The sequence below is a fragment of the Lepidochelys kempii genome, chromosome 3 (assembly GCF_965140285.1).
Source record: "Lepidochelys kempii isolate rLepKem1 chromosome 3, rLepKem1.hap1, whole genome shotgun sequence".
NCBI lineage: Eukaryota > Metazoa > Chordata > Testudines > Cheloniidae > Lepidochelys > Lepidochelys kempii.
In genome coordinates, this window is record NC_136382.1 from 12697657 (window position 1) to 12719623 (window position 21967).

The 21967-nt window shown below is 48.7% G+C and overlaps 1 protein-coding gene across 1 annotated transcript; it reads left to right on the forward strand.

Annotated features, from left to right (window-relative positions):
- The first annotated feature begins 16574 nt into the window (after positions 1-16574).
- Positions 16575-21398, forward strand: LOC140908116 (interleukin-17F). The gene is made up of 3 exons (XM_073335083.2): positions 16575-16601; positions 19959-20197; positions 21161-21398. The coding sequence occupies exons 1-3, from the start codon at positions 16575-16577 to the stop codon at positions 21396-21398; spliced, it is 504 nt and encodes a 167-aa protein (XP_073191184.1).
- The last annotated feature ends 569 nt before the right edge of the window (positions 21399-21967 follow it).

The following is a 21967-nucleotide window of genomic DNA, read 5'->3' on the forward strand; positions in this document are numbered from 1 at the left end:
CCTCAGGCAGGGTGGAACAGCAAACAGCCTGTAGTCCTAGCTCTGGCAGGCAGCACACAAACACAGGCCTGATGTGAGGAGGCTGCCACCCCAGGGGTGAGGTTGGTAGCTGGTGGTAGGGGACCCACCCTACTCCACCGGATCTCAGCCCAGGCCCCGAACAGTGGCGGACGGTTCCGCTACTGGGTCAGCAGGGATCCCACCACAACACTATGGCTGGGCCAGTGTCTATTTTCCCTGGGCCACTTCCTATCCTGTCTTTCGGTGCAGCAGTCCGCAGGTCCTTTGGTCCCAGGGATCTCCACCTGGAGAGGTTTCTGACAGGTTCAGTTCCCTCGCAGGTCTCTGTAGGCAGTCCAGGGTCCGCCTGGGGTTTGGTGTGCCTGGTCAGTGTAGACTGGGGCTCCCGCAGCTCTCCAGAGGGAGCTTGCAATACACATCCTTCCTCCTTGGCAGTCCAGCCCAAATGAGCAGCATGGCTTCCCTTTATACTCTGTCTTCAGGCTGAGTATGTCCAGCAGGGAGGGAGGGGCATGGCTTCCTCAGTCTGCATTAACCCCTGCAGGTCCAGTGGAAGGTAGATACACCCTGTCACACACATTTTTCATTTTCAAAAATGATTTATTTTTTTTTAGTTTGAAATCACAGGTTTTCAAAAAGACACTTTGTTTGATTTTGGGAACCCCCGGTGGCTGAGCTGTCCAATCAAAATCAGCAATACAGCAAAAACAAACCAGCAGTGTCGATGCCTGAAGACGAAGAAGGCTTACTGACTGAACGCACGCAATCACACAAAAAAGAAGGGAGGTATAGTGAGAACTGCTAAACACAAAGGTTCAATGATGGCTGAACATAAGGATGTTAGAACACACAGCCCAAAGAAGACAACTGTGTGGGAAGACTAAATGTACAAGGAGAAGAAGATCAAAAACTAAAATGAAGATTGTGACTCTCTTTTTGTTTTGTGTTTGTATAGTGCCTAGCACAGTGGGTTCATGGTCCTTAGCTGGTGCCCCTAGGTGCTACTGTAGTGCAAATAATAATATTCATTAATAAAATAATTAATAATTGAAAAAATGAAGGACAAAAGCCCAACAGGCTAGCTTTAAAAAAAATATTTGTAGTTTCTATTAAAAACTTTTGAAAAGTTAAGCATTGCCAAAAGAAAACGAACTTACTGGCTTCACAAAATGTTTCATTTCTGAAAAGGTCATTTTTTTGCCTCCCCGATAAAAGACGATTTGTTTGCAAGATTCTACCCAGCTGTAATCACTCTGTATTTCCCCAGATGCAAATAATCATGGTAGCAAAAAATAGATGAGTGGAACGTACAGCCATATCTTAACATCACCATGTTTCCTGAGCGCTGGGATAGCATTCTTGCTATTCAATGAAAGACCACATTTGCTCTTTTCTTGGCATAGCTGCTATGAGATCTAGTTGGAGGCCTTGACTTCTAGGGCCTGTCATGGGGCGATTATCCATCTGACACCCAAGTCTGCCTAGATAGTCCCTCCTCCCCCCATTGACTTTCATGGCTAGAGGCCCCGAATTGGGCTTATTTACAGATAAAATCTGAAGCTCGGCTATGTAATATGCAAATACAGTACTATCAAGAAAACAGTTTAACCTAATTATGCTGACCAAACTTTCGATTCCCATCTCATGAAGCGAATGCACTTGGTCGAGTCAGCAACATTTTGATTGTTTGGGTCAAAGATCTGAGCCCAAGACTCTCGCAATTGAAGGCATTCTTCCCCCACAGCTGGGATCGAAGCGTTCCTGCCCTACATTTAGGCTTAGACTTTGAGCTGCATCTCTGTGGTGGCTTTCTCTGTGTTGTTAGCGCAGACCCCATCCCTCTCCTTACTTGGATAAAAATGCAAATCACAATCAGGAACCGAGCTCACAAATGATGGACCAAAGGAAAATAATAACAGTTAGCAAATTAGATAGCACCAAAAGCAAGGGTTAGGTTGCTGATTCTCTGCTCAGACGGCCCACAATCCCACGGTAGCTGGTTGTTTCTGCTGAAGACAACAGTAATAAAATGGCTAACAATGTTGATATTTAATTTTTCATAAGGCTTCACAGTTAATTGTGCCCACTGAGATGACTGGGGCAGTTCCCATCTCTCTTATGATGAGATCTTGGGAACTTCTGAGTGCCCTCAATTCCCACGCACTTTAATCAGCACTAATTTAGCTCTTAGGTGCCTAAATGCAGTGGTAGGTGCTCAACTTAATTTAATCACCTAATTTCTAGGCCCAAAGTGAGCTTCATCTCCTCAGACAGAACCAGAGGATAAGGATGTGACACACTGAATACAGATTCACTTTCTATGGAGTCCTTTATACCAATGGTCTCCCACAGCCCCTTACCCAGTTCAAACTCGTGCACATTTCCCACACTCCGAGCATCAACCTCCCACAGCTGTGAGGGTCGGTACTGCCAAGAACAGACGGGGAAAGTAGGCCTCAGAGAGGAGACGCAAGCAACACTCACCCAGTTAGGGAGCTGAGACTGGAACCTTGATCATCTAGCTCCCGTGCTATAGGCCTCAACCACCTGAGGTAAAGAAATTTGCCTTCACTTGGCACTAGTAATAGGGCCCTTATCCTCTCTGAGCCAGGCACCAAACACACAGCACTAGCGCCAGCTCACCAGAGCAAGGATTAGAGCATGGGTCAATTACGGGAGTGGGTGGGGAAAGTTCTGCAATGTTCTAGCTGGGATGGCCACCGCAGCAGGATTTGAACTGGGGACCCTTGGAGCTAAAGAGGCAGGTTCCTGAAGCAGTGTGATTGTGTTGGGATGTAATGCCAAAACGCTGTTACAAAACACCATTCCACCCGCACCTGAAGTTGTGGCAAGTAATGCCTACAAGTGATTTCAGTGCTGGGTACAGTTAGTAGCCCTGGAACTACTGGGACAGGTGAGAACTGTTTTCACAACGCTCCCAGCCCCTGATCATCTGGAAAGTGAGACACTGGGCCCGAGAATAAGATTTGGTTTTTTTGCATGGTGGCTTTGGATATTCATTACAAAGCTACAGGGCTAGCCTGGTTGTTTTGAAAGGACCATCACCAAGACTTTTGCCACAGCATCTTTTGTGTCCTCACTCTTGTCTACACGTGGCCCCTGGAATACAACGGTGATAGCAATATCTCCAGGAGCTTCTTTCTAAGTGACTCCCTGGTCCCACCTAACTTTCACCAGCACAGGGTTCCCTTCTTGTAAGGACGTTTCTCGCTTGCCCCCCAGCATGGCTTTCTGGGACTTTTAAACTGAGCAGAGCCAGACAGCTGTAATCTTACAGCGGCCATTTTGTAATTAGCTGCTGTTTGTTGTATCTTCCACTCTTCCAGCTGGTTTGTTCCCTGCTTTGTTTTCCTGGTTCTTATTGCTGAGGAGCTGGGACATTCTCTCAGGCCTACACATACCCCAGTAATCGTGCAGTTCCAAATGTAGTGCACCAGGGGGCACTCTAGTATAGCTAAGGCTTTGGCTTTTTATCACCATACTGTCTAACAAGGTTAGATGACACCCTGTGTCTCTCAGACCCTCTCCCTGTCTTCCAGACCTCTGGTTAGAGCCTCTACAGTTGGTAAGGCCTTATCTACACTGGGGTTTAACCACCAGGTTAGCTGTGCTGCTGCAAACCCGCAGTGTGGACAGGCAAAGCAGCTGTAAGCGGTGATTTCCACTGTTGCAGTTTATTTCTGCTTTGAACCAGTGTAAGTTGCACTGGGGCATATAGCGGGTTTGCCTGTCTAAACTCGGGGATTGCGTTGATTCAGCTACACCACTGATTCGCTGCTGCTGGCAGACACGAGCAGACCCAAGAGCAGACCCCCATGATCTAAGGCCTGTGGAGGCATCTTTCACTTTTTTGCAATGGTTTTGCTCATCCCAGAAATATCAGAAAATCCAAAAGTGTTCTCCCCGTGCTACTGCCTCACTAATAATCTCTGTATTGTGTGGGGACGGGCGCTGAGAGCGCCAGATGTTGTGGGATGTTTGAAGAAACACACTGATGTCTTTGAAGAGCCAAGACTCGCTTCGATATTCATTGATATCGCTGCATAATTCCAGGCTCCCCTGCTGCTGCAAGAGGGGAAAAGAGGATCGGCTAGGTGATTGAGTTCCACAGTGCCACATGGCACAAAGGCCCTTGCCTGTAAGTAAATCAGCAAGTGCTAGTACCTAGACAGCAAAACCAAGCTGCATCCTTCGAGGAAGAGCAGCTCAATACAGACATGGACTTTCCCCAGAGTGTCTTTGATAATATGTTTCAGAGTAGCAGCCGTGTTAGTCTGTATTCGCAAAAAGAAAAGGAGTACTTGTGGCACCTTAGAGACGAACCAATTTATTTGAGCATAAGCTTTCGTGAGCTACAGCTCACGTCATCGGATGCATACTGTGGAAAGTGATAATATGATAATATGCTAACTAACTTTTTGATAATATGCTAACTAACAGCTATCTGAGTGGAAAGGAGTCAGGTGGCAATGATGACGGTGGCAATCAGACTGAGAAAAACTCCCTGCTGTGTGGGTTAGACTCTGCTAAGTGCTGCAAGGTGCTTACGCAACCTACACTTCCATTGAGATCGCTGGGAGTGGAGGAACGGTCAGCCCTGATCTGGAGCATGGACCTGGGCACTTAGTGAGCATAAGGATGACAATTAATAATAACACCTACCGCTTACATAGCACATTTCATTAGGAGATCTCAAAGCATTTTACTCACGAGGGCAGTATCATCACGCCCATTTTACTGATGGGAAAACTGAGGCATAAAAAGGTGATGTGACTTGCCCATGATTGCCCAGCAGCAGAGCTGGGAATAGACCCCAAATATCTGAGTCCCAGGCCAGCGGTCTGTCCACTAGGTGACACTGTCTCTATCAAGGAGCTGTTACTGAGGCTATGGTGAGTGAAATGTGCTTCTGTTTTTGACAAATGACCAAGTTAATTTAAAATGAAAATGTCTTGGTGTTGATTACCAGGAACCAGGAGCGACTGTCCTCTGCCTCAGAAGAGAATTTGCCAATGAGCACGGTGTCTTAACTGGTGGTTAGAGCATGGGGCTGGGAGTCAGGATTCCCAGATCTAGTCCAGGCACTGCCACTGATTATGAGACCACAGCTTAACCGCTCAATGCTTCGTTCTACCCACAGTGTGAATCTGAGAGCATAATTTTGTTCAGGGTGTGAAGGCACACTCAAGAAGTAATAAATGGTGAGGTTTGCATTGTAACCCTGGAGAGTGCTCTAGCCACACATCACAACAATCCCTCCTCATCTTTTAAGAAAGCTGGTTCTGACAATACAGAGGCAGAGCTGGCCGTGGCTGCTGTACCAGACAGGTGAATGTTTAAGAACCCAGGGAGAACATAAGAACATAAGAATGGCCATACTGGGTCAGATCTAGGGTCCATCTAGCCCAGTATCTTGTCTGTGGGCAATGCCAGGTGCCCCAGAGGGAATGAACAGAACAGGTCATCATCAAGTGATCCATCCCCTATCGCTCATTCCCAGCTTCTAGCAAACAGAAGCTAGGGACACCATTCCTTCCCATCCTGGCTAATAGCCATTGATGGACCTATCCTCCATGAATTTATCTAGTTCCCAATGATGGACCTATCCTCCATGAATTTATCTAGTTCCCAATGATGGACCTATCCTCCATGAATTTATCTAGTTCCCAATGATGGACCTATCCTCCATGAATTTATCTAGTTCCCAATGATGGACCTATCCTCCATGAATTTATCTAGTTGTGCTGTGGACTTCAATGGGAGCTAGGAAAGACAAAATACTTAGGCAACCTCTTTGTCCGCCAGAATTTGTTCTTTGTTGATTGGTTCGCCGTTTGATTACATTGATTTTCCATGTTGTTCAGAACTGCAAGCAAGTCAAACAAGTGCAAATGTCTATGCACTAGGAGAGCTTGTAGGAAAACCAATAGGATGTTATTTTAGAGAGTCTCGGGTAGCGAAGGGAAAGAAGCGGCGCGTAGAGTTGTGCGGATGCAGTCATGGTCTGTGGGTGAGGTATATTACGGGCAGGAGGTAGCAGAGTCAAGGAAAACGAAATCACTCAGAATAAGTATTACTTATTTGTATTAAGGTTTTGCTACACACCGTACATACATGCACACAGTGAAAACCAGTGCCTATCCCAAAGAGCTTACAATCGAAATCGGTAAGATGGACAAAGAAAGTATTCCTGTCTCCATTTTACAGATGAGGGACTAATGCATGGAGAGATTAAATGTCAGTAAGGCATCGGTGGAAGAACTGGGCATTGAACCTAGGCCAAAATACCTTCCCTACAAAACCATCCTTATGGGGCAAGGATTGCTAAGGCCGGGTCTGCACTGGAAAGGTTTCCCAGGGCCAGTTTTACTGGCATATAGCAGTTGACATGACAATGTTGCTACAGCACACAGGCAGGCTGCCTTTACCGATCCCATACTTTATAGTGCCACTATTCGGTGACAAATAGAGTGCAGTCAGGTGATTAAAGACCATGAGTGATTTGCTTTATGGCAGAGGTGGGCAAACTACAAGCTCCGTCCGGCCCATGGGACTGTCGTGCCCGGCCCTTGAGCTCCCGGCTGGGGAAACTAGCCCCCGGCCCCTCCCCTGCTGTCCCCCTTCCCCTGCAGCCTCAGCTCGCCGGGCTGCCAGAGCTGTGGGCGGTGGGGCTGCAAGCTCCTGCCAGGCAGCGTGACTGCGAGCTCCTGCCGGGCAGCACGGCTGCGAGAGCTGCTGGCCTGCCCCGCTGCTCTAGACTGCGTGGCGGCCTGGCTGGCTCCGGCCGGGCATACGGTTGCCAGTCCTGGTGCTCTGAGTGGCATGGTAAGGGGGCGGGGAGTGGGGGGGTTGGATAAGGGGCAAAGGGTCCCAGAGGGCAGTCAGGGGACAGGGAGCAGGGGGTAGTTGGATGAGGCAGAGGTTCTGGGGGGAGGTCAAGGGATAGGGAGTGGTTGGATAGGTGTGGGAGTCCTGGGGGGCAGTCAGGGGACAGGGAGCAGGGGGCAGTTGGATGGGGCGGAGGTTCTGGGAGGAGGTCAGGGGATAGGGAGTGGTTGGATAGGTGTGGGAGTCCTGGGGGGCAGTCAGGGGACAGGGAGCAGGGGGCAGTTGGATGGGGCGGAGGTTCTGGGGGGAGGTCAGGGGATAGGGAGTGGTTGGATAGGTGTGGGAGTCCTGGGGGGCAGTCAGGGGACAGGGAGCAGGGGGCAGTTGGATGGGGCGGAGGTTCTGGGAGGAGGTCAGGGGATAGGGAGTGGTTGGATAGGTGTGGGAGTCCTGGGGGCAGTCAGGGGACAGGGAGCAGGGGGCGGTTGGATGGGGCGGAGGTTCTGGGGGGAGGTCAGGGGATAGGGAGTGGTTGGATAGGTGTGGGAGTCCTGGGGGGCAGTCAGGGGACAGGGAGCAGGGGGCAGTTGGATGGGGCAGAGGTTCTGGGAGGAGGTCAGGGGATAGGGAGTGGTTGGATAGGTGTGGGAGTCCTGGGGGGCAGTCAGGGGACAGGGAGCAGGGGGCAGTTGGATGGGGCGGAGGTTCTGGGGGGAGGTCGGGGATAGGGAGTGGTTGGATAGGTGTGGAAGTGCCGGGGAGCAGTCAGGGGACAGGGAGCAGGGGGCAGTTGGATGGGGCGGAGGTTCTGGGAGGAGGTCAGGGGATAGGGAGTGGTTGGATAGGTGTGGGAGTCCTGGGGGGCAGTCAGGGGACAGGGAGCAGGGGGCGGTTGGATGGGGCGGAGGTTCTGGGAGGAGGTCAGGGGATAGGGAGTGGTTGGATAGGTGTGGGAGTCCTGGGGGGCAGTCAGGGGACAGGGAGCAGGGGGCGGTTGGATGGGGCGGAGGTTCTGGGAGGAGGTCAGGGGATAGGGAGTGGTTGGATAGGTGTGGGAGTACCTGGCCCTCCATACAGTTTCAGAACCCTGATGTGGCCCTCAGACCAAAAAGTTTGCTCACCCCTTGATGGGCTTGAAATTCATTTTTTGAGTTAAATTTCCAAGGTGTTTTTATTTAAAGCAGACTGGAGAAACAAAGCAATTCCATCACATGCACCTGTGCTCAACAGCAGTAGACCTCCCGACTCCGGAAGGGGGATGTGATCTTAGAGGTGACATTTGGAAAAGGGCTGAGAACGGGGACTCCTGGGTCCTCCTTGGTTTTTTAATTGTGATTTGTGTTGCATAGTGCTCGTTCATCTAACCATGGGGGTCTCAACATACTTTGTGGCTCTGTAGAACTAGCTGACATGCCATAGCCCAGCACATACAGACTGCATAGTCCTTCTGAAAGGCAGGGCAAGTAAGTGGATGAAATTTGGGTCTGCCACATTGTACACCTACTTTCTATTCTCAGCACTGTCAGCAGCGCACTTGTGCACTGGGTGTTCTTAGCTACCCATCGGGGAATGATACCTGCCTTGCTCAGTAGGAAAGGTGATGAATTACAGAAAATTATTAATATCAGTAAGTGGAACAGATGAGTCTTTGACTCACAGTCCCCTGGCTCATAGGCCTTCCTCTGTGCCAAAAGGTATTTCAATAGCACCAGTGTCTATGTCCTGTTCAGAGCTGTCACTGCATACATTTGTCTCAAAGCGATGCAGGAGGCTCAGTGGGCTGGTAGGAAGAAGTTTTCAAAGGCATCTAAGGGAGTTCAGCATGCAAATTCAACTGATATTGTGTGAAGTATTTCTTCACACAACACATAGTCAACCTGTGGAACTCCTTGCCAGAGGATGTTGTGAAGGCCAAGACCGTAACACGGTTCAAAAAACAACTAGATAAATTAATGGAGGATAGGTCTGTCAATGGCTTTTAGCTAGGATGGGCAGGGATGGTGTCCCTAGCCTCTGTTTGCCAGAAGCTGGGAATGAGCGACAGGGGGTGGCTCACTTGATGATTACCTGTTCTGTTCATTCCCTCTGGGGCACCTGGTACTGGCCACTGTCAGAAGACAGGTTACTGGGCTGGATGGACCTTTGGTCTGACCCAGTAGGGCCGTTCTTATGTTCTTACGAAATTCAATGGCTGTTGATCACATAACTCCGTAAGGTGCCTTAGAAACTTCAGCCAAAGAGTGCAATGAATTCCACTGTGAAAATGGTGATATTCTTAATTGTAACTCAGTCAAATATGGGCAGATTCTCATGACACCAGTAAAAGGCACCCCTCTGACCTCTGCACTACATCCCTGCCAAATCTGGATTCCCTGCTCCTTTAGCCTGTGATGTGAAAATTGTTCAAACAGTGCCTGGAGATTTGTTTTATGTATCAAAAAATCACCTCTTTTGGATGGACCGCCTGGAAAATGAGTGCAACCTTCTTGATGAATGTGTCATTAAACTTCAACCCAAGGCAAGTGCCGAGCATGGAAAATTTCAGCTCGAGAAGTTAATATTTGCTGAAGTTACAAAGTTTGCTGAAGTTACGTAATCAAAAATAGGGGGCGATAATGGAAAGTGTTTGGAAACCTTAAAAAATGTCACCATTGCGCTGCCTGTACTTATTTCCATTTGATGAGATACCTGCAAAATCTAACCCAATATACAACGCAACGCTTTGCTCTGTTCCTTTACCTCAAACAGTCAATTAGGAAAAAGAAAAGACCAGAAAATAGGTCAATTGTTGACCTGTAAATGTGCAACGTTGGTAATTCTACTGTCACTCGGTCTCCTTCCACGTTCCATTTGTCGTCGTGTTCATCTGTGGATGTAGAGACTGATGACAGTCTGGGCCATTACTGGCAAACAGGAAGCAGTCAGAAGAGAAAATGTGTCATGAAAGTTGCTGTCATCCAAAGAGAGGAGCCAGCGGGATGGTGACTGTAGTGACCTGAAATATCAAAAGTTAATGTGACACGAGTGGCTGGTGTCAACATGATTCCTACCAGATAAGTGTCCGGGTCCAAAAATCAAGATTACAAGTGGCAATGACACTAAGGGTTGATGGGTATGGTTCTCGGGCAAGAGGCCATTGTGTTAGGCACTGTACAAACACAGAGCAAAAAGTCAGCCCCTCCAGATACTTAGAGCATACAAACTAAGTGTATGACAAGAAACAACAGATGGATACAGACAGACAGGGGAGCACAAGGAAACATTGATCAGCATGATGGGCAGTGGACTCTGCATGCCAGTGAAGAAGAGTTTTAAGGAGGAATTATAAGGCAAACAATGAAATACTCTGCAGGAGGTCAGACTAGTTGATCATAATGGGGCTTCTTGGTCTTAAAAATCTGACTCTATAATGGCTTTCTAGTCCCTATCTTTCTACAAAGGTAGTGTGGACTGGAGGAACGAACACAAAGTTGAGTTAGGAAGTCCTGTGTTTTAATGTACTGCCTTGGAATTTACCATGTGGCTGTGGGAAAGTTACTTCACCTTCTGTCTCCGGGCTTGTCTACAAGGAGGGAATTGACTGGAATAGCTATTCTGGAACTTCTCTGTGTGTGGACACTCTAGGCTGGAGTAAAAGTCACTATTGTTTCAGAATAATTACTCCGCTTCCACGGTGGGGTAACTATTCTGGAATCGAGTGACTTTTATTCTGGAATCGAGTGTCCACACAGGGAGCTATCTGCAACAGCTGTTATGGTCAGTTTCCTGTGTCTCCCTATGCCTAGTACTGCAGTACGCTCACCCATCCACCTCACAGTAATGTTGTCAGGATTCTAAAATAATCTGTACAGTGTTTATCTCTGAGTGACCCCTGCTTATCATGATAATCGTAATTGTCTCAGTGTTGCTCTGTGCTCCCCCAGTTATTTGTTGCATCTACCTCTTGTTTCTCATCTTATACTTAAATTGTAAGCTCTTCAAGGCAGGGATCACCTTTTGTCGTATGTTTGTATAGTGTCTAGCAAAGTGGGCTGGGAACCCTTGGTTGCTACCCCAGACCAAAGCAACAATAATGAAGTGCTTTGAACATGTGAAGTACTACATTCATGCTAGAACAATTCGATTATTCTACACTAGTTATTGTACAGGGCCCATCACCATAGTATCTGAACACCTAGAAATGGTCCCTCCATGTCCTGGCAAGGGTGAATAAAGGTCAACAAGAACTCAGCATCACGTTCTATCAGTGGTGTATTTTCCCCTAATGGTGGGGGTGGAGAGAAACGACTGGCATCTAAGTTCTAGTTATATGGAAAGTGTCTGTGCAATTCTTGATTCAACATTGAGGTTGGTGAAATGGAGCCTGGTCTTATTGTCTCAAAAAAAGCCATGCAAAGCAATAGCGAAAGGAGCGCTTGTTTTGGGCAGCTCTGCTAGGAAATTTTATGCACGGCCATGAGCGTGGTGGGCTCCCCCCAGGTCACAGCACAGAGACCACCATCACGCTTATCACCAATCTGCTTCCTGATGAGCGGCATGAGGAAGGATGGTTGAGTGCATAGGGTTGGGGTGTGCCCCCTAGGCCAGTGGTTTTCAAACTTTTTTTCTGGCGACCCAATTAAAGAAAACTGTTGATGCCCGCGACCCAGCGGAGCTGTGGATGAGGGTTTTGGGGTGTGGGAGGGGCTCAGGGCTGGGGCAGGGAGTTGGGGTGCCAGAGGAGGTCAGGACTCTGGGCTGGGGGTGCAGGCTCTGGGGTGGGGCCAGGGATGAGGGGTTTGGGTTCCAGGAAGGGGCTTCAGGTTTGGGGGGGCTCAGGGCTGGGGTAGGGGATTGGGGTACAGGTTTGGGGCACGGGCTTACCTCCGGTGACTCCTGGTTAGTGGCGCAGCTGGGGTGCAGAGGCAGGCGTGCTGCCTGTCCTGGCATCGCGGCCCATGCTGCGCTCCAGGTGGAAGTGTGCAAGTGGCTTTTCGCGGCTCTCGCTAACAGGCATCTCCCCCTCCTCCAGCTCCCATTGGCCATTGCTCGCGGCAGGGGCAGCACGTGGAGCCCCATGCCTCCCCCCTGCCTAGGAGCCGGACCTGCTGGCTGCTTCCGGGATGCAGCGCGATGTCGGAACAGGTAGGGACTATCCTGCCTTAGCTGGGCAGCATTGCCAATGGGACTTTTAATGGCTCAGTCAGCGATGCTGACCAGAGCGGCCATGACCCAGTGCCTTCCATTCCCAGAACTGGGTCGCGACCCATGGTTTGAAAACCACTATCGTAGGCAACTTGTTGTCAATTCCCCGCTCAGCCGCAGATTGCCTGGGTGGCCTTGGGTGAGTGACTTAACCTATGCTGTGCCTCAGTTCCCCAAATACTTCACGGGGCTGTTGTGAGGCCAAAATCCACAATAAGATGCATGGGTGATGGGGGCCATGTAAGTATCTAGACAGACAGAAAGCTTTAGAGGGGGTTCCTGGGCAACAGGGATGAGGTGCTTGTGAGGAGAGTTTTCAGGGCTCATGATACGTCAGTTCAGTGGTTAAAGAGAGGCCCCGATCTCCAGTGCAATTATTTGTCCACCAGTACCAAATTCACTAACCAAAGAAAAATACAATGCTAAGAAAATGAGCTGTCTAATGTAACTGTGATGGCTCCGGGATGAAACCCCGAGATAGGCAGCCTGGTGTCTGTTGCTGTTTCACGGCATGACAGTCTGTCACTTTCCCACTTCTTTTGAGGGGTTGGGGTTTTTTGAGCTTTCATTTCTAATCTGGGAAACCACCATAAATTCAAAACCAGTGATCCAAATCCAGGGTTCCTTGACCACATTTCTCTGAGTATTTTCAGTGCTGCCAGCCCATCGCATGTGGAGTTAATGGCAGGTACATAAGCATTGCTTTTTAGTACTTCACATACTGTGATCCTTTACACTGTGTTTAATAAAAGCATGTACAGCAATGCTAAGATGAGCTCTTGCAAAAAATGGGCCCAAGGGTCTCATCCTGTAATGAGCTCTGTCCAGGAGTGAATGAGGATCCATCTGGGAGAGCTCACAACACAATAAGTGTATGCTGAATGGAGTTGAATGGTTCTGTTTACTATAATGATCCAAGGATAATCTTATTTAGTGTGTTTGTTGATCTCAAAGCTCTTTACTAAGAAAGGGCAATCTTATTATCCCCATTTTCCAGATAGAGAAACTGAGGCAGAGAGTGAAATTATTTGCCCAACATAACCCAGCAAGCAGGGAGTAGAGCCAGGAACAGAACCCAAGTCTCATAAGTCCCAGGCCAGGGCTTTAACCATTATGCTCCATTGCCTGGCTGTTCCTCTCTGCCCTCTTTGCTCTTCATTGCTCCCCTCTAGTCCATCCAAAGTGCAGCTGCTAAAATTATTTCCCCCAGCCATTCACTTCACACCTCTATTCAGATACCTTCAGTGGCTCCATCTTGCCCACCAGAGTAAGCTCAACTCCCTTAGCCTACCTTCAAGTCCTGGCAAAAGTTGGCCCGAGCCCACAGCTTATATCTGACGTCTTAGCTCCAGGTGACACTTTGCCAAGGATGGCAGTCTTGAGGGCTTCTTTACTAGGATCCTCCATGCTGCCCTCTATGCATGGCATGACCTTCCAATGCAGGGGCCCCAGGCCCATTCAGAACCCTTGCCCAGACACACTAACCCAGGGCAAATGCCCTCTCAAGCACAATGTATGCATAAAGGGAAATTTACAAGGCTTTCTTGGTCATCCCCCTGACCATCCCCAGCCTCTGAGGGATCGTATACCCCATCATAGAGTCAAAGAGGGTGCACATGCTTTATTCTAACAAATTTTCAAGTATGTGTTTTGGATTTTTTGCAATATTCATGCATCTCCTAAATATGAATTAGAAGCAAAACCCTCCTGAGATCAACAACAACAACATTATTTAAGGTTGCCAAATCAAGCACTCAGAAAGAAGGAAATACAAAAGTTATGGTTGCTTGTACAAACTCAGTATGGTCCCCTTGTGCATGTACATTATGAAAAAGATTTTAATTATGTGATCACATACTATTTTGCCCCACAGACTCCTGCCTCATTCAGTGTGAGGATAGATGAGTCATTCAATATTTCGATTTCTCCTCATTGTTCAGTGTGAACCCTGCCCAGAAGACTGAATCACTGAGTGCCTCCCGCGCTTCTCTGATCATCACAATAGTATCGGAGTGCTCACACAAACATCAATTCATATGTTTTTACAATCCCCGCTCTGAGATGAAGGGCTGGTATTATCCCCATTTGATAGAGGGGGAACTGAAGCACAGGGAGCTTAAGGTCAAAAGCAGCCATACATTTTGAGTGCCCAGTTTGAAAGGTGCTTAGGGAACCTCATTTTTCAGGGTACTTATCATTGTATAGCCCTCTACATGGTCAAAACACAGGTCCCATTGCAGCTATGCGTGCTCAGTACTTCTGCAAATCAGACTGCAGGGTCTCAAGGCAGGTACCCAGACACACGCAGTTAGTAACCACCTGTGAAAAGTTTGGTTTAAGTGACTTGCCCAGCACCACACAGGAACTCTGGCAGAGGAAGGGATAGACTCCAGTTCTCCAGGACAGCATTTAACTGCCTTAATCGTGAGACCATCCTTTCTCTTCCTGCAGTCCCCTGCCTTATTCACTGCACACCTTCCAGCTTCTGCAACAAAGGAGGATGGGGCCCTGCAGAGATGTCTCCTTCACTGCACAGTCCTGATTCATCCCCAGAGCAGGTCCATCCTGAGCACTGAATGAGGCAGAGGTCCTGGGAAAAAGAATACTATGTGACCATGTAACTAAAAACTATATCATAATATGTATGCACAAGGGGGTGAATTAAGGTTGTACACGTTCCTTGCCCAGCAAGTTCCAGTCTTTCCCCCATCCAGTCTCCTTGCCAAACCATTCCCCGTTCCCACGACACACTCCTGGCTCCTTGCCCTGCCAGTCCCAGTTCTCTGCCCTCCCAATCCATCTTTCTCCCCCTTGGCCTCCAGTCACCACCCACCCATGTTCCCCATCAGCTCCCAGTCTCCCTACCCAGGCTTCTTGTCCAATCGTGGTGTTTCCACCTCCCCTGGTGTCTTGTCCCAGTCTCTTTGCCCAGCCAGTCCCAGTTCTCCCTTTGCACTCTGGCTCCTTGTCAGATCTGTCTCTCCTCTCCCACCTCTTTCTCTGCACCCCACTGGTTCCCAGTTCCAGACTCTACAAAGGCACCTCCTCCAATTTCAGTGTCCCCCCCGACTAGCTCCCAGTATCCCACATTTCCATCCCCAGCTTCCAGTCCCAGTCTCCTTGCCCAGTCAATCCCACTCTCCTCCCAACACCCAATCCCACTTTCCTTCTCTCCCTCACACTAGCCACCAATCCCAGTCTTCCTCCACCCCAGCTTCTTGTCCCAATCTCCTTCTCACACCTTCCCCTCCTAGGTCCAGCTCTTGTCCCCTCTGCATTTGAACCCAGTGACTTCCTCTTCCACACTGCCTGGTTGCCAACAGAGAAGTCACGGAGAACATAGGAGAGGCAGGGTCCCTGCTCTCGGTTCTGGTGCCCGGCCCCACCTTGGTCCTGAGCAGCCATTACAGGGAAAGTCCAGCTTGTCCCATGTAGCCCTGAACTGGAAGGACCATACTTAATCACTTTGTGGGGATGCGCAGTCTGGTCAACGGTACTAGGACCTGAGAGAGGCTCCAACATGCACAGTGAGGTCAGAATCTTCAGGGATTTTAACGGCTCAGCGCTGAGAAGTCTCTACTGAGCATGTGGGAATTGGGGTTTTTCAAAGGCTTATAATTTGGCCAAATTTGGGAGAATTTTCAAAGAACACCGAAACCCTTGACAAGTTTCAAGTCCATGCCCCAAAATATAGGGGTCCAAGAGCTTTCCAAAGGAATTTTTTTATCATGGGCAAAACAAAATACTTTCTTCTCGTCTCAGAAATGAGTCAGGAATATAGCCTAGTCCCCAGTGCCTTTAACCACAAGGGAACATCCTTTCTTGTCTTGTAGCCTGCTGCCCCATGCACTGTCCAGCCTGGGCACAGAATGAGGCAGGGGACCGGTAGAGGAACTAGCAGGTGATCATGTAGTTAAAGACTGTACTGTCATGCTCAGGTACATGGGCACTTAATTAAAGTGGCACCAGCAATCTAACTTTTGAGTGCTTGACTTTGTGATCTTAATGTTCTTGTACGTAGATTTTTGTAGGCAGTATTTAGGTCTGTCTACATAGGTGTGTGTGTCTGTGGCAGACGCATGGAGAGAGAACTGACTAATATGAAGAAAGAAAAAAATGCTGACAACACAAGTGCAAAAACGGATGGCACCAGTCTACATCTCTTTCGGGCTATTTTATCTCTTATTTATCACTTTATCTGCATCTGATCATTTGGTCTGGGATTCTGATATCTGGGTAGTCGGTTCATCACGTGTATTTTCCTTTCTGCCTCCCCCCCGTAACAGCTTGAGGATGTGGCATAGAAAACGTCAAATGTCAGCTCCTCCTGACCCAGAACCGCAAGGAAGGGTGGAGAAGCCACATCTTCGCTGCAATGGAAATGATGGGAGTGATTGAAAACCCTTATAAAAAGGAGCTGTAGCTGGCTGATCGATATATTCGCAGTGAAAGACCTCCTGCAGAAGGATACTCACCTACTGCTTCAGACAGTCCAGCTCTGCAGCGGAAGAGAGATCGCCATGGCTTTTGCAAGACACCCCTCACTGGTGAGTACTTTTATTTAACCCAGGTGGCCACAAATCTCACTCCTTTGGACACCAAGGGCGAGGGTGAGCATCCGTCCCATATTTAAAGGGACAGTCCCGTTTTTGGGGACTTTTTCTTATATAGGCGCCTATTGCCCCCAGCCCCCTGTCCCGTTTTTCACAGTTGCTATCTGGTAACCCTACCAAGGGACCACTTATGCCAGAGGTGCGTATGAGTGACTCCTCTTGCCTGCAGTGGGAGCTACTCACAGGCAGCATGATTAAGCCCTCGGGCAGTGGGACGAGTTTGGGATTTTCTTTAAAGCTTTCTCAAGTGGATTTAGGGCTGGTGAGAAGTGCTGGGTTGATAGCCCTGGGGACTTACCTCTGCCATTTCTCCACTGGCGGTGCAAGCTGCCCTTCGCTGTTTCAATAACCTACCCCAAGCCTGTTTTGAAAGGAGCCCTTCCGAGGGGGACAGGACTGTGCGTTATTGTTATTTAGTTGTAATGACAGTGCCACTTACTGGTCCGGATTGGGAGTGGCACTGTATAAGTTCATCGACAGAGACAGTTTTGGGACACTAGATGGGAAGGGCTCTGAGTGACTACAGAGAATTCTTTCCCAGGTGTCTGGCTGATGGATCTTGCCCGCATGCTCGGGATCAAATTAACCCCCGTATTTGGGGTCAGGAAGGAATTTTCTCCTGGGTCAGATTGGAGGAGACCCCCAGTTATTTTCACCTTTCTCTGCAACATGGGGCCTGGGTCACTTGCAAGTTTAAGCTAGTGTAAATGGTGGATTCTCTGTAACTTGAAATCTTTAAACCATGATTTGAGGATTTCAGTAACTCAGCCAGAGGTTAGGGGTCTATTCCAGGAGTGGGTGGATGAGGTTCCGTGGCCTGCAATGTGCAGCAGGTCAGACTTAGATGATCATGGTGGTCTCTACTGGCCTTAAAGTCTATGAGCCCCTGCCTCGACCAGCTTACAATCTAAGCAGACAAAGCTTGGGTGGGGAAAGAGAAGCTGACAGGAAGGCGATTTGCCTAAGGACACAGAGCAGGTCAGTGTCAGAGCTGAGAACTGAACCCTGACTTTCAGCTCATTGCCCTTATCCACTGATTTTTCAAAAGGGCTGCATACCCAGGGGAGTCAATGCGAGCCTGATGGAGCTACGCAAAGCTTCAGCGAGGCAGGCACCTCTTCCCACAGTGCCGCCAAAGCCGCTCAGCTGTGACTGTCCCCCGTTGGGTTGCCGGGCACGTTTAGTCCTTGGCACCTGCCCGGATGCTGGGTTGCCCCGCCACCCGGCTGTAACCTTTGACGAATGTGGGTTTGAATCCTGTCTTCAACAGGAATGTGTCTGGGTTTTCCCCTTCCACAGCCCGGGATGGCAGCAACACTCTTGCAATGTTCCCTGTTTTGGTGCGTCAGCGTCTCAGCTTTTACTCCAAAGACAAAGGGAGTGTCTAGCACCGCAAAGCTTGAGCACATGACACGAGTGCACCCCAACCGCCCCCCAAACCAGAAGCCAAATCAAAAGCAGCCAATAATAATCATTATTATTTTTAAAAAAATCTCATGATTGTCGGGGCCTGACCCGTGATTGCCGAGTGCTTTGGGATGGCAGGGCTGTCTTTGTGTGTGCCACAAAACCGCAGGACCCAGCTGGCACGATTGCCAACTCTGCCAAAGGCAGGCTGGGGGCTGGAAAAGAAGGGGGTAATTCCTCCAGCTCCGGGCTGAGTTTCTTTGGCAGAGCGGTGCAGGAGGCCTCAGGGCTTGCAGGGGCTGTTTGAGGGCGGAGGGACTTTGGCAGAGTAGCACCGTGGCCAAGGATGTAGCCTAGCAGGGATGATTGCAGGTCAGGAATCCTGCAGGCTGGGGCAGGGCTGTAGGGAGGCCTGGGCTTGACAGAGCTGGGGATGCTACTTGCCAGTTAGAGCTGATGTGCTGGGGCAGAGAGGTGTAGAGGATACTTTGGCCTCTCTGAAGCTTAGCTTAACTTTGAGCATCTAAATTAGGCCCTCCCTGATTGCTGGGACACTTTGGAGAACCAGGTCCCACAGTGTGGATTTAAAAGCTTAGCATTGTACTCCCCTTTTTGAAAGCTTCAGCCAAGAGAGAACGCGCAGCATTCCTCAGGTGCCCGCGTGTGATATAACCTTTCCAGGAGCGATTCGATCGCCTGAATCTTCAGCCTTGAATCTCATCCAAACCTGTTCACCCAGCACTCACTTCATGTCCTGGGCCATGTGTAGACATGGATCTGCAGAAAATCCCCCTGATCTGAACACCCCTGGACTTTGGGAAACGATCGGATAGGAACGATCCAGTCCTGGATCCAAATCCAACCGCTGTGGAGCTGGCTTTCTCTGATCCTACTTTTCTGCTTAACAGGGACAGAGATTTTCTTTGGCTGGTCTGTCTCTCATTGGCTTGGATTTGCTCCTTTGCCTTTATCCTGCTTAGAGCACCACTATCTGATTCTGTTGTTTGTCCTTAGCTTTGCTCCTTGTGATGGTGTCTGCCTCCCCCCTTGCTGGATTTCACTGTGCCCTCCTCCCCAGCATTTCCAATGTTTGGTTATGTCCCTGGAGCCCCCTGCATGCACAGAGAGACCAGGGAAAATGGACTGGACTTTGCATTGAAAAGTACTCTACCAGATGCAGTAAAAGGGAGTAGGGGAAAGGGAGAAGTGTAAAAGAGACTGGGACAATGCAAGTGGGCAGCTGTGGCCTTCTGGATCAAGCTAGGGAGTCAAGCATCCTGGGTTCTGTTTCTGCCAGCGCTGGCTTTGGGCAAGTCACTGTAGCCAAAATGTTCAAATGTGGGTGTCTAAAGTTAGGCACCTAAATCCATATTTAGGCTCCTAAGTGGCTCGATTTTGCAGAGGTGCGGACCATCTAGCTGCTTCTCTTCCATATCCAGCCTTGTGCATCCTAGCTTGATAATAATCAACCCCCAAGAGCAGGACCTGTCATAGTTCTTAGAAGAGGCATCTCTACTGAGTGCAACTATTTATTTTAAAGACAAAGATAACCATAAACAAAGATTTTCTTGAAAACTCTGGGCTCTGTCCACCTTTGAATTGTCTTCCATTGGAAGCAGCATAAGCCTCTGCTGCTGTGCTGGCCAGTATGTTATACCCAGCTGAGCTAGAGCTGCGGGTGAATGGTAACCATAATCCAGCGCTGATTCCCCGGGATGGATGAATTGGCCTTCACTCTAAATCACTGTTCACCGTGCTTCGCTTGTGCTTTGCTCTTCCTTCACAAGAGATTCCCGAGTGAGGTGTCACTGGAGTTGTTTGATGCCCTTGTCAATTCCAAACTCTGATCTGAATAGAATCAAGAAAGATGTTTCTCTCTTTCAGTTCAGGACACTGCTGCTGATCCTGGTGCTCTCGGCTAAACCAGCCCATGGGAGGGTTGTACGGACTGTACCCAACAAGGAAGGAGGCACTAATGAGAAAATGAGCGACGACTGCCAGACCCAAAAGAATTCCAGATTCCCTCTAAGTGTGAAAGTCAACATACACATCAGCAGCCCCAGTCATGCTATCAGAATGGCTCATGATGTCAGGAACCGGTCTATATCTCCTTGGGATTACAGGTAACAGGCACATCCCATTGCCTGGAAATGCACTGGCCACGCTGCACTGCACAATTATCCGCATGTTCCCATTGTGAACAAGAAGGTCGTTGTGTGCTTCCAGCATTTGCAAAGGGTATTGGGTGAATTTGCCATGGAACTCCACTAGGTGTCCTCAGCCAGAGCACTGCTACATTTATCTGATACAGAGGAATTAAAAACACTCTCCTAAATTTTCAGCCATTTCTAGGAAATCACTCTAAACTAAATAACACAGGGGGATTCCTTTTACTGTGTCTCCTAATGCAGATCAGTAGGCATGTAAGGGGGAAAAAGGATAAAAATATAAAATGAATAGAAGGAAGTACCTTTGCACAGTGCATAATGAACCTAGGAAACTCACTGCTACAGGATATTCTAGCCTCTGTCGGGGATAGGATCATGGGCTAGATGGACCATTGGTCTGATCTTGTGTGGTCACTCCAATATTCCTATTCTCTGGGCAAATTTACAGTAAACATAGCCATGTCCAGACTAAGAATAGCATCTATTTATTAAGTAGAATAAAATTACAAGGCCTATCAATCTGTTTGCTTCAGGCTAAAAATTGATCACAAGCTTAGGCTCATGAATTAGCCCCAAGATTGTATACTGCGTGGTTCCTAAGTGCATCATCTCTATGCTTCTCCAGAAACATCCTTCACGGACCTCATTTGGAAATAGGGTGACCAGTTGTCCCAATTGTATAGGGACAGTCCCGATAGTTGAGGCTTTGCCTTACATAGGGGCCTAATGCCCCCCACCCTCACCCTGATTTTTCACACTTGCTGTCTGGTCACCCCATTTGGAAATAGGTTATTGGGTGAGAATAAACACTGATCTGTTGAGTGATTCATGGAGGAGACTCAGACCCTGCCACTCTGCATTGTCCTCCGAGGAATAGCAATTTCACAGAATTCATTCTCTTTGTGTCTTGATTCACAGCATGACCAAGGATCCCAACCGGTTCCCCGAAGTGATCGCCGAGGCCAAGTGCCGCCATTACAGCTGCGTGAACGCCTTGGGGCAGGAGGACTACAGCATGAACTCCGTCCCCATCCAGCAGGAGATCCTTGTTCTCCGACGGGAGCAGAGAGGCTGCCAGCACACCTACCGGCTGGAGAAGCAGCTCATCACCGTAGGCTGTACCTGTGCTGTGCCTCTTCTCCATCATCAGTCCTAAGAGGGTCAGGACAAGGAAGACACATGGACAGCTAGCCAATGTAACAAATGACATGTGTAACAAATTCGTGATTACTCTGATCTGCCAGATCCTCATGAAATTTAACCTGAATTTCAATACAGAATTGGAGGTGGGGGTGGGGATTTTTTCCAGTGCTGATTATCAGTGTTATGAATTAATATTTACATTATGGTAGGGCCTCCAGGCTCTGATCATGGACCCCTTTGTGCTAGGTGCTGTACTGACATAAAAGTAGAAATGGACCATGCCCTGAAGAGCTTGAAGTCTAAGAAGACAAGCAACAAACAAAAGGAAGGGAAGCAGGAGATGTAAATTCTGATTTGTGAGAGAGCACAGCTATGTTCCCAAATCATTTTGTGTGTGTACATGTCTGTATCTGACATAGAAGACTGAAAATCAATGTAAGACTAGCTCTACACTAGGAAGAGTTTGCCAGGACACCCTCTGAGTGCTTTTGCCAGTATGGCTTATACTGGTTCAGCAAGGGAAATAAACTATACTGGCAAATGCATCTTTATGCTGATATAACTGCATCTATACTAGGGCTT

Coding starts and splice junctions, on each gene's coding strand:
- LOC140908116 (XM_073335083.2), top strand. CDS start 16,575: ATGGCTTTTGCAAGACACCCCTCACTG. Junction 16,602..19,958: donor TTGCAAGACACCCCTCACTG/GTGAGTACTTTT, acceptor TCTCTCTTTCAG/TTCAGGACACTGCTGCTGAT. Junction 20,198..21,160: donor ATATCTCCTTGGGATTACAG/GTAACAGGCACA, acceptor CTTGATTCACAG/CATGACCAAGGATCCCAACC.